Genomic DNA, 14,191 nt, shown 5'->3' with positions numbered 1-14,191 from the left:
CCCCCCAAGTGTTACTCAAGCTTCCTCTGGATCGCCTTCACCCTCCTGCCGGATCGCCATGCGTTCCAGAGCCCATTGGTGCTACTGCGCATGTGCAAAGGAAGAGGCACACACCCACGGCCCGAGCAACGTTACTACACATGCGCCAAGATCCGAAGACTCGTCCATGGACCTGGGAGCCGATCTGCGCAAGTGCGACTAGAAGAGAAGACAGAAGAAGATCCGTGGTCGGCACCAGGACAACGGAGTCGTCAGCACGGGGGGGACACCCCTGAAGGTAAGTACATAACTTCTGTATGGCACATATCCTATGCACAATGTATATTACAAAGTGCATTGATATGGTCATACAGAAGTGTACACATACACTTCAAACTATGGGACAACCCCTTTAAGGTTATCACTGTCAACTTAGTGGACATTTCTGTGCTACAAAAACGCTTTACGTGAGAAGCCGTAATGAGACATAAAGCAACACATATATAGGAGGATTAAAAGTAGATTCAGTGGAACACATGAAAAAAACCTATAATAATTTTATATTGTACACTCACATATAAAAACACTCATGAAGTTTGGGAGCATTTATACATGTTGGCAGCATGGTGGCTCAGTATTTAGCACTGGCACCCAATAAGGCCTCCAGCACATGGGCAGGTTGAACCCTGCTTGCAGGATTCCCAAAGCGGAGTTCGACCCGGTGCCCGGCCAGTGACCCCTGCATACCTGTTCAATTCCTTCTGTTTAGCACTGCGGATGTGCTGGCCGGAACTCTGTCACACATGTGCAGTAGGCACTGGCGCTCTGCAATGACGCAGATCCCGTGATACTTCTGCAGTGCTCACCGCGGAACCTTCCGCGGGATGGCCGGCTTTCATTGACTTTCATTGGAAGCCAGACATGCGTAACCCTCACAAAATTGTAACATGTTGTAATTTTTTTCCACGAACGGAAAACCTCAATCGATATCCGCTCATGGAGAGGATATGGCGTCTTGCCATTGCATGCTATGGGGCGGTATTTGCTACGGAGTCTGGAGATGGATACCCTCCGTGGACTCCGCAATGCAAATACGCCCGTGTGCAGGAGGCCTAACACTAAGGTTCCAGATTCCAACCTTAAACTAGGTCCACATTTGCATGAAGCCTGCATGTTTCCTTCATGTCTGCATGGCTTCTCCTGGGCACCCTGGCCTCCCAATACACTCCTAAAACATACGCTCATTGTCAAAACCAGAACCTCGGCTAGGGTTGTCAGATGAAATGAAACTTTCTCTGTGTGATTGTAAAGTTAATATAAGTAAGTGATTATAATATCAGTGCAAAAGGATCATTTATTGTGAAGAACTGACCCCTTAATGGGAGACTCTAATACCCTGTTGTACCGCCTCTAGCTTAGATACAAGAGGTGATACGGATGGGCATGGAGTCTGTAGTACCCTATTGTACCGCCTCTAGCTTGCTTTCATGATCTGATATGGGCAAGCATGGAAGCTCTAGGTAAGCTGCCTCAAGCTTGGAAGAAAGTTATGATACGGGCGAGCATTGTGGCTCTAGTAGCTCTAGTAGCTTGGATACAAGATGTGAAATGGGTGGGCATGGAGGCTCTATTACCCTGTTGTGCTGCCTTTAGCTTAGATGTAAGATGTGATATGGGTGAGCACAGAGATTCTAAGACCCTGTTGTACTGCCTCCAACTTGGATACAAGATGTGACATGTCGGCTAGAGGCAATAGTACTCTGTTGTACCTACTCCAGCTTAGATAGAGGATGTTACCCATGTCGACATGGAGGTTCTAGTGTCCAATTGTACTGCTCTAAGACCCTGTTGTAACAAGATGTGATACAGATGGGCATGAAGATTTGAGTACCCTGTTGTACCGCCTCTAGCTTAGATACAAGATATAATACGGCTGGGCATGGAAGCTCTATTACCCTGTATTATCAAATCTAGCTTGGATGCAAGATATGATATGGACGCCTTGGAGGCTCTAATATCCTGTTGGGCCGCTTCTACCTTTGATAAAATATGTGATGTAGATGTCCATGAAGGCTTGAGTACCCTGCAGTACAGCCTCTAGCTTAGATACAAGGTGTGTTACGGGCAGGCATGGAGGCTTGAATACCCTGTTGTAACGCTTTTAACTTGGATACAAGATGTGATACAGATGGGCATAGAGGCTCAAGTACCCTTTTGCACCACTTCTAGCTTAGATACAAGATGTTAAACGGATGCTATGGAGGCTCTATGATCCTGTTGTACCATCTCTAGCTTTCTTATAAGATGTGATACGGGTGGGCACGGAGGCTCTTGTACCCTGTTGTACTGCATCTAGCTTGGATACAAGATGTGACATGGATGGGATTGGAGGCTCTAGCACCCTGTTTTACCACCTTTAGCTTGGAAACAAGACGTGACATGGATGGGCATGGAGGCTCACGTTTTTATTGTAACACCTCTAGCCTGGTTACACAATATTATATGGTTGGGTATGGAGGTTCGAGTATCCTGTTGATCTGCCTCTAACTTGTCTGGAAGATGTGATATAGGTTAATAAGTACACTCTACTGTCCTGTTGTATCACCTCTAGCTTGTATATAGGATGTGATACGTGCCGGTATGGTGGCTATAGTACCTTGTTATACCGCCTCTAGCGTGCATACAGATTGTAATAGAGGCAAGCATGATGGCCCTGTTTTACCGCCACTAGCTTGGATAGAGGATGTGATATGGGTGAGCATGGGAGGCTCTTATACCCTGTTGTACCGCCTCTAGCTTTCATAAAGGATGTGATACGGGCGAGCATGGAGACACTAGAACCCTCTTGTACATCCTCTTGCTTGGATACAAGATGTGAAATGGGGGAGCATTGAGGTTTTTATACCCTGTTATACCATTTCTAGTTTGCATACAAGATGTTATAGGGGTGAGCATAGTGACTCTAGTACCATGTTGTACCACCTCTAGCTTGGATACAATATATGATACAGGTGGGCATGGAGGCACTAGTACCCTGTTGTACCACCTATAGCTTGGATACAACATGCGATACGGGCAGGTAAGCAGGCTCTAGTATGCTGTGGCACCGCCTCTAAGTTGTAGGGAGTGGGGATGGTAAGCTGTGACCATCACCTATTGATTTCTATGGGAAAGTGATATGGACATGCTCCATGACCTGTGCAGGGAAGGGGAGGAAGTGAGCTGTAAAATCACCTACTGTGAATAGTGGATCCTGAGCAATCCATGTATAGGTATCACCATCTTTTATTGTAATTCTGTCTATGAAGATAATGAGATGACAGCTCAGAAGTTCTCTCAATAGATCAGGAGGTATTATACTATTATTAGGCTTAGTGGTCATTGTGAAAATGGTAGGACTTTAGGAATATTTTAAAATAAACATAGTGACTTCAAAAAAATGATACAAAATCACCATAAATTCTGGAAAACAAAAAGGTCCAATCTCTTTTGATACAGGAGGTCACTTTCAGATGACACATCCATTTTAAAGTTAAAACTATCCATCAATACTGATAATCAAAAGAAAGGATATTGGCAAAAAAATAATAAATGAAGAGGCTCTGTAATTATGAAGTTATCAACATTTAAGATATTCTGTACAAAATCTTTATAAATGTGACCTGAAAATTCCCTCCTAAAATGGCCTTTGACCTTGGGGGATAATGAATGCCCAGATGAGATGGCCCTGAGCTCTGAGCCATAGCTGAAGGGCAGATCTACACAAAGAGAAGAAGGCAAACATTTACAAAAACTAGCACAGTGTAAATAATGCAATTCATGATTACCGCGTTTAACTCTTTGTTTACTGTATCCCCTGCAGCCATGATGGACAGCCCAGTGTGTCTGATTGAGAACACGAAGGCACGAAAACTAACTGTGAATGAAGAAGCCATAAAGATCCTTATAACAATCGAGCAGCCGGTGGTGGTCGTGGTTGTGGTGGTGTCCATAGATGTCTTGTATCAAATAGAAAAGTCCTATCTGATGAACAAGTTAGCTGCAGCCAAGAAAGGTGCGATATTGGCTATAAAACGTGGGTGAAGTATTATCTATATATATAAAGGTGAAGGCCCTCACTGACTGACTGACTGACTCACTGACTGACTGACTCACTGACTGTCTCGCCACTAATTCTCCAACTTCCCGATGTCGTAGAAACATGAGATTTGGCACAAGCATAGATTATGTCCAAGATAGAAAAAGTAAAGGGGGCCCAACTCGATTATTCAATTCTAGCGCAGAAGAACTAGTGTCCAAATTTTACGTACGTAATCTAATTCTCTCACTTCTGATGTCATTTTATAAAAAGGAAACATAACATGGTTACCTCCACGTGGTGTTTCCTGGGTAACGCAAAGAACCATGCAAAATGGTGAACATATTTTTTTCCTCAGTATCTCTAAAGTAACCACGACTTCATAAGATTTTCCGTGTGAACACCAGATAAACACGGGTACCAAATTAACTCGGGCGAAGCCGGGTATATCAGCTAGTTATGTCATAAATAGGAAAAGTTAATAGTTCCCAACTCGATTATTTAATTCTAAGCGCAAAAGAATTAGCGTCCAAATTTTACGTACGTAATCTAATTCTCTCACTTCCCGATGTCATAGAAACTTAAAATTTTGCAAAAGTATTGATTATGTCATAAACAGGAAAATTTAATGGGTCCCAACTCGATTATTCAATTCTAGTACAAAAGAATTAGCGTCCAAATTTTACGTACGTAATCTAATTCTCTCACTTCCCGATGTCATAGAAACATGAAATTTGGCATGAGCATTGCTTGTGTCATATATAGGAAAAGTTAATGGGTCCCAACTCGATTATTGAATTCTAAGTGCAAAAGAATTAGCGTCCAAATTTTACGTACGCAATCTAATTCTCTCACTTCCCGATGTCATAGAAACATGAAATTTGGCATGAGCATTGCTTGTGTCATATATAGGAAAGTTAATGGGTCCCAACTCAATTATTGAATTCTAAGTGCAAAAGAATTAGCGTCCAAATTTTACGTACGTAATCTAATTCTCTCACTTCCCGATGTCATAGAAACTTAAAATTTGGCAAAAGTATTGATTATGTCATAAACAGGAAAATTTAATGGGTCCCAACTCGATTATTCAATTCTAGTACAAAAGAATTAGCGTCCAAATTTTACGTACGTAATCTAATTCTCTCACTTCCCGATGTCATAGAAACATGAAATTTGGCATGAGCATTGCTTGTGTCATATATAGGAAAAGTTAATGGGTCCCAACTCGATTATTGAATTCTAAGTGCAAAAGAATTAGCGTCCAAATTTTACGTACGCAATCTAATTCTCTCACTTCCCGATGTCATAGAAACATGAAATTTGGCATGAGCATTGCTTGTGTCATATATAGGAAAGTTAATGGGTCCCAACTCAATTATTGAATTCTAAGTGCAAAAGAATTAGAGTCCAAATTTTACGTACGGAATCTAATTTTCTCCCTTCCCGATGCCATAGAAACTTAAAATTTGGCTTAAGCATTGATTGTGCCATAAATAGGAAAAGTTAATGGGTCCCAAGTCGATTATTCAATTCTATGCGCAAAATAATTAGCATCCAAATTTTACATACAGAATCTAATTCTCTCACTTCCCGATGTCATAGAAACTTGAAATTTGGCACGAGCATTGATTATGTCATGAATAAGAAAAGTTAATGGGTCCCAACTCGATTATGCAATTCTAAGCACAAAAGAATTAGCGTCCAAATTGTATGTGCGTAATCTAATTCTCTCACTTCCTGATGTCATTTTATATAAAGAAAACGTTGCATGGTTACCTTCACGTGGTGTTTCCTGGGTAACGCAAAGAACCATGCAAAATGGTGAACCTTTTTTTTTCCCTCGGTATCTCTAAAGTAACCACGACTTCATTAGATTTTCTGTGTGAACACCAGATAAACACAAGTACCAAATTAACTCGGGCGAAGCCGGGTATATTAGCTAGTCTATATATATAAAAGGTGAACGCCCTCAATGACTGACTCACTGACTGACTGACTTGCCACTAATTTTCTAACTTCCCGGTGTTGTACAAACATGAAATTTGGGAGGAGCATTCTTTAGGTCCTAAATAGGAAAAGTAAAGGGGTCACAACTGGATTATTTAATGCTAAGTGCAAAAGTATTGGCACTCCTGTGTAATTTACACAATCTAATTCTCTAACTTTCCGGTGTGGTGCAAACATGAAATTTCGCATGCCCATTGTTTAGGTCCTAAATAGAAAAATTAAAGGGGTCACAACTTGGTTATTTAATGCTAAGCGCGAACGTTTTAGCCCCCGATTGTGACAACTTCTCCCTATGTTCTTGTCTGTTTCTGCAGCATTTTTCAATGTGATGATGTGGCCCCTTCTATCAAGGACACTTTATCTCTTCATCCATTTTTTGCTGTCGACATTTGAGAGTAGACAACAGTCCCAACCAGATAGTGGACTACATAGCCCTGCTGAGAGTAGACTGCTGTCTCTATCTGAAAGCAGACTACTATACTCACATGAGAGTAGACTACTACCTCCCACATAAGAGTCACCTACTCTACTTCTTGGAGTGTAGACTATTACCAACATGTGAAATTAGACTATTATCCCTAGAGTACCTATGATCCCCATGTGAGTTATGACACATATGGCAGTTACATCCAGCATAAAGTTGTCCAGTTTCTCCAGCATTTTCCAATATCCGCTACTCTCTATGAAGGACATTTTATCCATTCACACATTGCTTGCTTTGCTTTCAGAACTCGATGAACTGGCAAAAATGTACACAAGCGCTATAATGGTGTCCAATATGGCATGCATGGAGGAAATAGCACATTCACTGTCTGACATGGAAAACAAAATAGCTGTCCAGGAGGCTGCCCAACATTACGAGAACATGATGAAGGAGCGAGTCGTCTTCCCCACCGACACACTGGACCAGTTCCTGCAGATCAGCTCCCAGTGTGAGGATGAAGCTCATCAGATATTCCTGAAAAGGTCATTTAGAGACAAAAAACAGAAATTCATGAAAAACTTAATGGTGAGTCCAACATTTAAACATATATTACCTTTATTCAGAGGACATTCTGTCCTTCTTCATGACACATGGCTTGTTTTATGTCTCACTACTCAAGCATCTGGAATCATGAGAAGTTTGCATAAGAAATGCAGTGAGCGAAGCTTTGAGGAAGCACATAGTACATGGACATTGGCTAAAAACTAGAGATGAGCGAACGTACTCGTCCGAGCTTGATAATCGTTCGAGTATTAGCATGTTCGAGATGCTCGTTACTCGAGGCGAGCACCACGCGATGTTCGAGTTACTTTCACTTTCATCTCTGAGACGTTAGCGCGCTTTTCTGGCCAATAGAAAGACAGGGAAGGCATTACAACTCCCCCCTGCGACATTCAAGCCCTATACCACCCCCCTGCAGTGAGTGGCTGGCGAGATCAGGTGTCACCCGAGTATTTAAATCGGCCCCTCCCGCGGCTCGCCACAAATGCATTCTGACATAGATCAGGGAAAGTGCTGCTAATGCTGGAGCTGCTATAGGGAGAGTATTAGGAGTTATTTTAGGCTTCAAGAACCCCAACGGTCCTTCTTAGGGCCACATCTGACCGTGTGCAGTACTGTTGAGGCTGCTGGGAGCTGTGTGGCACATTTTTATTTTTTTTGTATATCGGCCGTGCAGAGCATTGCTTCCTCAGTCTGCAGTCATTGTACATAGTATAGGGCCAGTACTGGTGAGGCAGGGACAGTGAAAAAGGTGAAAGAGATATACTGTCTATATAGGCAGTGGGCTTTTTCAAACAAATTTTGGGAAAAAAACTATATTTGGGCTGCCTGTGACGGTCCTCAGTGTACTGCGTGTCTGCTGGCGGTAGTAGTCCTAATTAATACGCAGCTAAGCGTTACAGCAGGCTTGCACAAAAGTGTTTCCTGGCTCTGCGGTGCCCGTTACATCACCGCCATCATCCTGTCCACATTGAAACAGTATACATATATACGCTGCCTACAGTATCTGTCTACTGTCTCAGCTCTGCCGTTCAAAAAATAGAAGCAAAATACTTAAGGCCTACTACTGGCCTTTGGCCACTTGACTGCTTCTGCGCTGTAAATTCCACTATCTCAGTCATACGCACCTACGTCTCACTGCAGGCGTGCGCAAAAGTGTTTCCTGGCTCTGCTGTGCGTTCCGTAAGCAAAGTCAGCCTCCAACCACAGGCCAATAAGCGGCACATTTTATTACAGCGTTCTGTTTCTGCTCTACTCGTAATACACCATGCTGAGGGGTAGGGGTAGGCCTAGAAGACGTGGACGTGGGCGAGGACGCGGAGGCCCAAGTCAGGGTGTGGGCACAGGCCGAGCTCCTGTTTCGCAGCCGACTGCTGCGGGATTACGAGAGAGGCACATTTCTGGCGTCCCCAGATTCATCTCACAATTAATGGGTCCACGCGGTAGACCTTTATTAGAAAATGAGCAGTGTGAGCAGGTCCTGTCATGGATGGCAGAAAGTGCATCCAGCAATCTATCGACCACCCAGAGTTCTACGCTGTCCACTGCTGCAACTCTGAATTCTCTGGCTGCTGCTCCTCCTTCCTCCCAGCCTCCTCACTCCATGAAAATGACACATTCTGAGGAGCAGGCAGACTCCCAGGAACTGTTCTCGGGCCCCTGCCCAGAATGGGCAGCAATGGTTCCTCTCCCACTGGAGGAGTTTGTCGTGACCGATGCCCAACCTTTGGAAAGTTTCCGGGGTCCGGGGGAGGAGGCTGGGGACTTCCGGCAACTGTCTCAAGAGCTTTCAGTGGGTGAGGAGGACGATGACGATGAGACACAGTTGTCTATCACTCAGGTAGTAGTTGGAGTAAGTCCGAGGGAGGAGCGCACAGAGGATTCGGAGGAAGAGCAGCTGCACGATGAGGTGACTGACCCCACCTGGTTTGCTAAGCCTACTGAGGACAGGTCCTCAGAGGGGGAGGCAAGTGCAGCAGCAGGGCAGGTTGGAAGAGGCAGTGCGGTGGCCAGGGGTAGAGGCAGGGCCAGACCGAATAATCCACCCACTGTTTCCCAAAGCGCCCCCTCGCGCCATGCCACCCTGCAGAGGCCGAGGTGCTCAAAGGTCTGGCAGTTTTTCACTGAGAGTGCAGACGACCGACGAACAGTGGTGTGCAAACTTTGTCGCGCCAAGATCAGCCGGGGAGCCACCACCACCAGCCTCACCACCACCAGCATGCGCAGACATATGATAGCCAAGCACCCTACAAGGTGGCACGAAGGCCGTTCACCGCCTCCGGTTTGCACCACTGCCTCTCCCCCTGTGCCCCAACCTGCCACTGAGATCCAACACCCCTCTCAGGACACAGGCACTACCGTCTCCTGGCCTGCACACACACCCTCACCTCCGCTGTCCTCGGCCCCATCCACCAATGTCTCTCAGCGCACCGTCCAGCCGTCGCAAGCGCAAGTACACCGCCACGCACCCGCACGCTCAAGCGTTAAACGTGCACATAGCCAAATTGATCAGCCTGGAGATGCTGCCGTATAGGCTTGTGGAAACGGAGGCTTTCAAAAGCATGATGGCGGCGGCGGCCCCGCGCTACTCGGTTCCCAGTTACCACTACTTTTCCCGATGTGCCGTCCCAGCCCTGCACGACCACGTCTCCCGCAACATTGTACGCGCCCTCACCAACGTGGTAACTGCCAAGGTCCACTTAACAACGGACACGTGGACAAGCACAGGCGGGCAGGGCCACTATATCTCCCTGACGGCACATTGGGTGAATTTAGTGGAGGCTGGGACCGAGTCAGAGCCTAGGATCGCTCACGTCCTACCCACCCCCAGAATTGCGGGCCCCAGCTCGGTGGTGGTATCTGCGGCGGTGTATGCTTCCTCCAATAAACCACCCTCCTCCTACGCAACCTCTGTCTCGCAATCAAGATGTGTCAGCAGCAGCACGTCGCCAGCAGTCGGTGTCACGCGGCGTGGCAGCACAGCGGTGGGCAAGCGTCAGCAGGCCGTGCTGCAACTACTCAGCTTAGGAGAGAAGAGACACACGGCCAACGAACTGTTGCAGGGTCTGACAGAGCAGACCGACCGCTGGCTTTCGCCGCTGAGCCTCCAACCGGGCATGGTCGTGTGTGACAACGGCCGTAACCTGGTGGCGGCTCGGCAGCCTCACGCACGTGCCATGCCTGGCCCACGTCTTTAATTTGGTGGTTCAGCACTTTCTGAAAAGCTTCCCACGCTTGTCAGACCTGCTCGGGAAGGTGCGCTGGCTCAGCGCATATTTCCGCAAGTCCCACACGGACGCTGCCATTGGTTTAATCTGCCAGTGCACCGACTGCTGTGTGACGTGCCCACACGGTGGAACTCTACACTCCACATGTTGGCCAGGCTCTATGAGCAGCGTAGAGCTATAGTGGAATACCAACTCCAACATGGGCGGCGTAGTGGGAGTCAGCCTCCTCAATTCTTTACAGAAGAGTGGGCCTCGTTGGCAGACATCTGCCAGGTCCTTGGAAACTTTGAGGAGTCTACCCAGATGGTGAGCGGCGATGCTGCAATCATTAGCATCACCATTCCTCTGCTATGCCTCTTGAGAAGTTCCCTGCAAAGCATAAAGGCAGACGCTTTGCGCTCGGAAACGGAGGCGGGGGAAGACAGTATGTTGCTGGATAGTCAGAGCACCCTCATGTCTATATCTCAGAGCGTTGAGGAGGCGGAGGAGGAGCATGAGGAGGATGAGGAGGAGGGGGAAGAGACAGCTTGGCCCATTGCTGAGGGTACCCATGCTGCTTGCCTGTCATCCTTTCAGTGTGTATGGCCTGAGGAGGAGGAGGATCCTGAAAGTGATCTTCCTAGTGAGGACAGCCATGTGTTGCGTACAGGTACCCTGGCACACATGGCTGACTTCATGTTAGGATGCCTTTCCCGTGACCCTCGCGTTACACGCATTCTGGCCACTACGGATTACTGGGTGTACACACTGCTCGACCCACGGTATAAGGAGAACCTTTCCACTCTCATACCCGAAGAGGAAAGGGGTTCGAGAGTGATGCTATACCACAGGACCCTGGCGGACAAGTTGATGGTAAAATTCCCATCCGACAGCGCCAGTGGCAGAAGGCGCAGCTCCGAGGGCCAGGTAGCAGGGGAGGCGCGGAGATCAGGCAGCATGTACAGCGCAGGCAGGGGAACACTCTCTAAGGCCTTTGACAGCTTTATGGCTCCCCAGCAAGACTGTGTCACCGCTCCCCAGTCAAGGCTGAGTCGGCGGGAGCACTGTAAAAGGATGGTGAGGGAGTACGTAGCCGATCGCACGACCGTCCTCCATGATGCCTCTGCCCCCTACAACTACTGGGTGTCGAAGCTGGACACGTGGCCTGAACTCGCGCTGTATGCCCTGGAGGTGCTTGCTTGTCCTGTGGCTAGCGTATTGTCAGAGAGGGTGTTTAGTGCGGCTGGGGGAATCATCACGGATAAGCGTACCCACCTGTTAACCGACAGTGCCGACAGGCTTACACTCATCAAGATGAACAAAGCCTAGATTTCCCCAGACTTCTCTTCTCCACCAGCAGACATCAGCGATACCTAAGCAATACGTAGGCTGCACCCGCGGATGGAAGCATTGTTCTCTATCACCATCAAAAACGGGGACCTTTTAGCTTCATCAATCTGTGTATTATATTCATCCTCCTCCTCCTGCTCCTCCTCCTGAAACCTCACGTAATCACGCCGAATGGGCAATTTTTCTTAGGCCCACAATGCTCAGTCATATAATTTTTGTAAACAATTTTTATACGTTTCAATGCTCATTAAAGCGTTGAAACTTGCACCTGAACCAATTTTTATTTTAACTGGGCTGCCTCCAGGCCTAGTTACAAATTAAGCCACATTAACCAAAGCGATTAATGGGTTTCACCTGCCCTCTTGGTTGGGTATGGGCAATTTTTCTAAAGGTACATTAGTACTGTTGGTACACCAATTTTTGGGGGCCCCCACCTACAGTGTAATCCTATTAATTTTTTGCCCACCTGCATTAAACCTGACATTACCTCAGCTGTGCTGGGCACTGCAATGGGATATATTTATGTACCGCCGGTGGGTTCCAGGGAGCCACCCATGCTGTCGGTCCACACGGAGTTGTAACTGCATGTGTCCACTTCTAAAGAACCCCAGTCTGACTGGGGCATGTAGTGTGGGCCGAAGCCCACCTGCATTAAACATGACATTACCTCAGCTGTGCTGGGCACTGCAATGGGATATATTTATGTACCGCCGGTGGGTTCCAGGGAGCCACCCATGCTGTTGGTCCACACGGACTTCACAATAGGGAGTTGTACCTGCCTGTGTCTATGAATTAAAAACCCCGGTCAGGTTGGGGCATGCAGTGTGGGCTGAAGCCACCTGCATTTAATCTGACGTTAGCTCTGCTGTCCAGTGCACTGCAATGGGATACATTTATGTACAGCCGGTGGGTTCCAGGGAGCCACCCATGCTGTGGGTGCACACGGAATTCCCATTGCGGAGTTGTACCTGCCTGTGACTATTTATAAAAAACCCCGGTCTGACTGGGGCATGCAGACACCTTGACAGAATGAATAGTGTGTGGCACATAGGTTCCCCATTGCTATGCCCACGTGTGCAGCTCTTGATGGCGGTGGCACAGGATTATATTTCTCATTGCTTCTGTACAGCATTGTGGGCTATCGCCCCGCCCCTTTTAAAGAGGGTCGGTGCCTAGCCGTGCCAACCCTCTGCAGTGTGCGCCTGCGGTTCCTCCTCATGGCAGGCGCACTTATAAATAGACATGGGGGTGGTGTGGCATGAGGGCAGCTGAAGGCTGCGCAGGGACACTTTGGTGTGCGCTGTGGACACTGGGTCGTGCGGGGGGGGGGGGGGGCGGCATGTAACCCAGGAGAAGTGGCAGTGGAGTGTCATGCAGGCAGTGATTGTGCTTTGTTGGAGGTAGTGTGGTGCTTAGCTAAGGTATGCATTGCTAATTAGGGCTTTTCAGAAGTAAAAATTGTTGGGGGGGGCCACTCTTGCCTCTATTGTGGCTTAATAGTGGGACCTGGGAACTTGAGATGCAGCCCAACATGTAGCCCCTCGCCTGCCCTATCCGTTGCTGTGTCGTTCCCATCACTTTCTTGAATTGCCCAGATTTTCACAAATGGAAACCTTAGCGAGCATCGGCAATATACAAAAATGCTTGGGTCGCCCATTGACTTCAATGGGGTTCGTTACTCGAAACGAACCCTCGAGCATCGCTTAATTTTCATCCCAAGTAACGAGCACCCGAGCATTTTGGTGCTCGCTCATCTCTACTAAAAACAGAAATCAAATACATCTCTTAAATATGACTATACTTGCTAACCTTAAGAAAATCATGTCAGGGAGACTGCAGAGAATAATGCATAAAGCACATTTCCCCCATTAAATAACAATGCCCACTTTGTGCCCTAATAAAGTAATTGGGCTCCTTTTTTGCCACCGTTAGATAATAGTGTCTACTTTGTGCCACAATGGGACAATAGTCTTTATTAACTCATAGTGAACACTTTGTGTCCCTCAAGTCTGACTACCGTTACTTGCTGTATCCTCTGCTTCAACCCTTCTGAGCTACATTTTGAGGTATGGCTACATATTTCAAATCAGAAACCCGGGTCTCTACCACAGTAGAGCGCTGTCATAAATTCTGTACATCCACTCAATGAAAGCTAAAATTAGGCTGTTATCAGGCCTCTGCTCCTCCACACCACGAAGTCAACAGGGAACTGTGACCACGTCACAGATGGCGAAGCACCAAGTTGGTACCAAGTAGAAGATATGGACCGCTGATGGAGAGCACCGGGCTGTCGTTCACCTCTGCACAGTTTCACAACCGGAAGGGAGGCATGCAGGGTCAAGGATTTGGCACTCAAGTAAATAGAAACTTGTCCACTCACTTTGCTCCACATAAAGAGCCTCTGAAGCAGCTCTCTAAGGGACCATAGGAGAGAAAAGGCCGTTGGCAATGGAAAATGCTATAGATTAGGACTAGATGGCGATGGATTAAGCACAATTTTAATGGAGCAAAAGTACCCCACGTCTTTTCTCTACAGAACATAATCCACTCCTCCATGCTACATCTTGAGGTACATCTTCATGAATC

At 47.1% G+C, this 14,191-nt stretch overlaps 1 protein-coding gene across 1 annotated transcript; it reads left to right on the top strand.

Annotated features, from left to right (window-relative positions):
- Positions 1-1,486: 1,486 nt before the first annotated feature.
- LOC136578044 (guanylate-binding protein 7-like) lies at positions 1,487-13,658 on the top strand. The gene is made up of 4 exons (XM_066577953.1): positions 1,487-1,499; positions 3,842-4,033; positions 6,793-7,073; positions 13,614-13,658. Exons 1-4 carry the CDS (start codon positions 1,487-1,489, stop codon positions 13,656-13,658), a joined length of 531 nt encoding a protein of 176 aa, XP_066434050.1.
- Positions 13,659-14,191: the final 533 nt, after the last annotated feature.

The sequence above is a fragment of the Eleutherodactylus coqui genome, chromosome 8, assembly GCF_035609145.1.
Source record: "Eleutherodactylus coqui strain aEleCoq1 chromosome 8, aEleCoq1.hap1, whole genome shotgun sequence".
Lineage (NCBI taxonomy): Eukaryota > Metazoa > Chordata > Amphibia > Anura > Eleutherodactylidae > Eleutherodactylus > Eleutherodactylus coqui.
This window is presented reverse-complemented; position numbering and strand designations above follow the sequence as displayed.

What these genes read in the sequence shown, in the direction of transcription:
- LOC136578044 (XM_066577953.1), top strand. An exon ending in GTTAGCTGCAGCCAAGAAAG is followed by an intron (nt 4,034 to 6,792) that starts GTGCGATATTGG and finishes CTTTGCTTTCAG; the next exon opens with AACTCGATGAACTGGCAAAA. An exon ending in AATTCATGAAAAACTTAATG is followed by an intron (nt 7,074 to 13,613) that starts GTGAGTCCAACA and finishes GTGTCCCTCAAG; the next exon opens with TCTGACTACCGTTACTTGCT.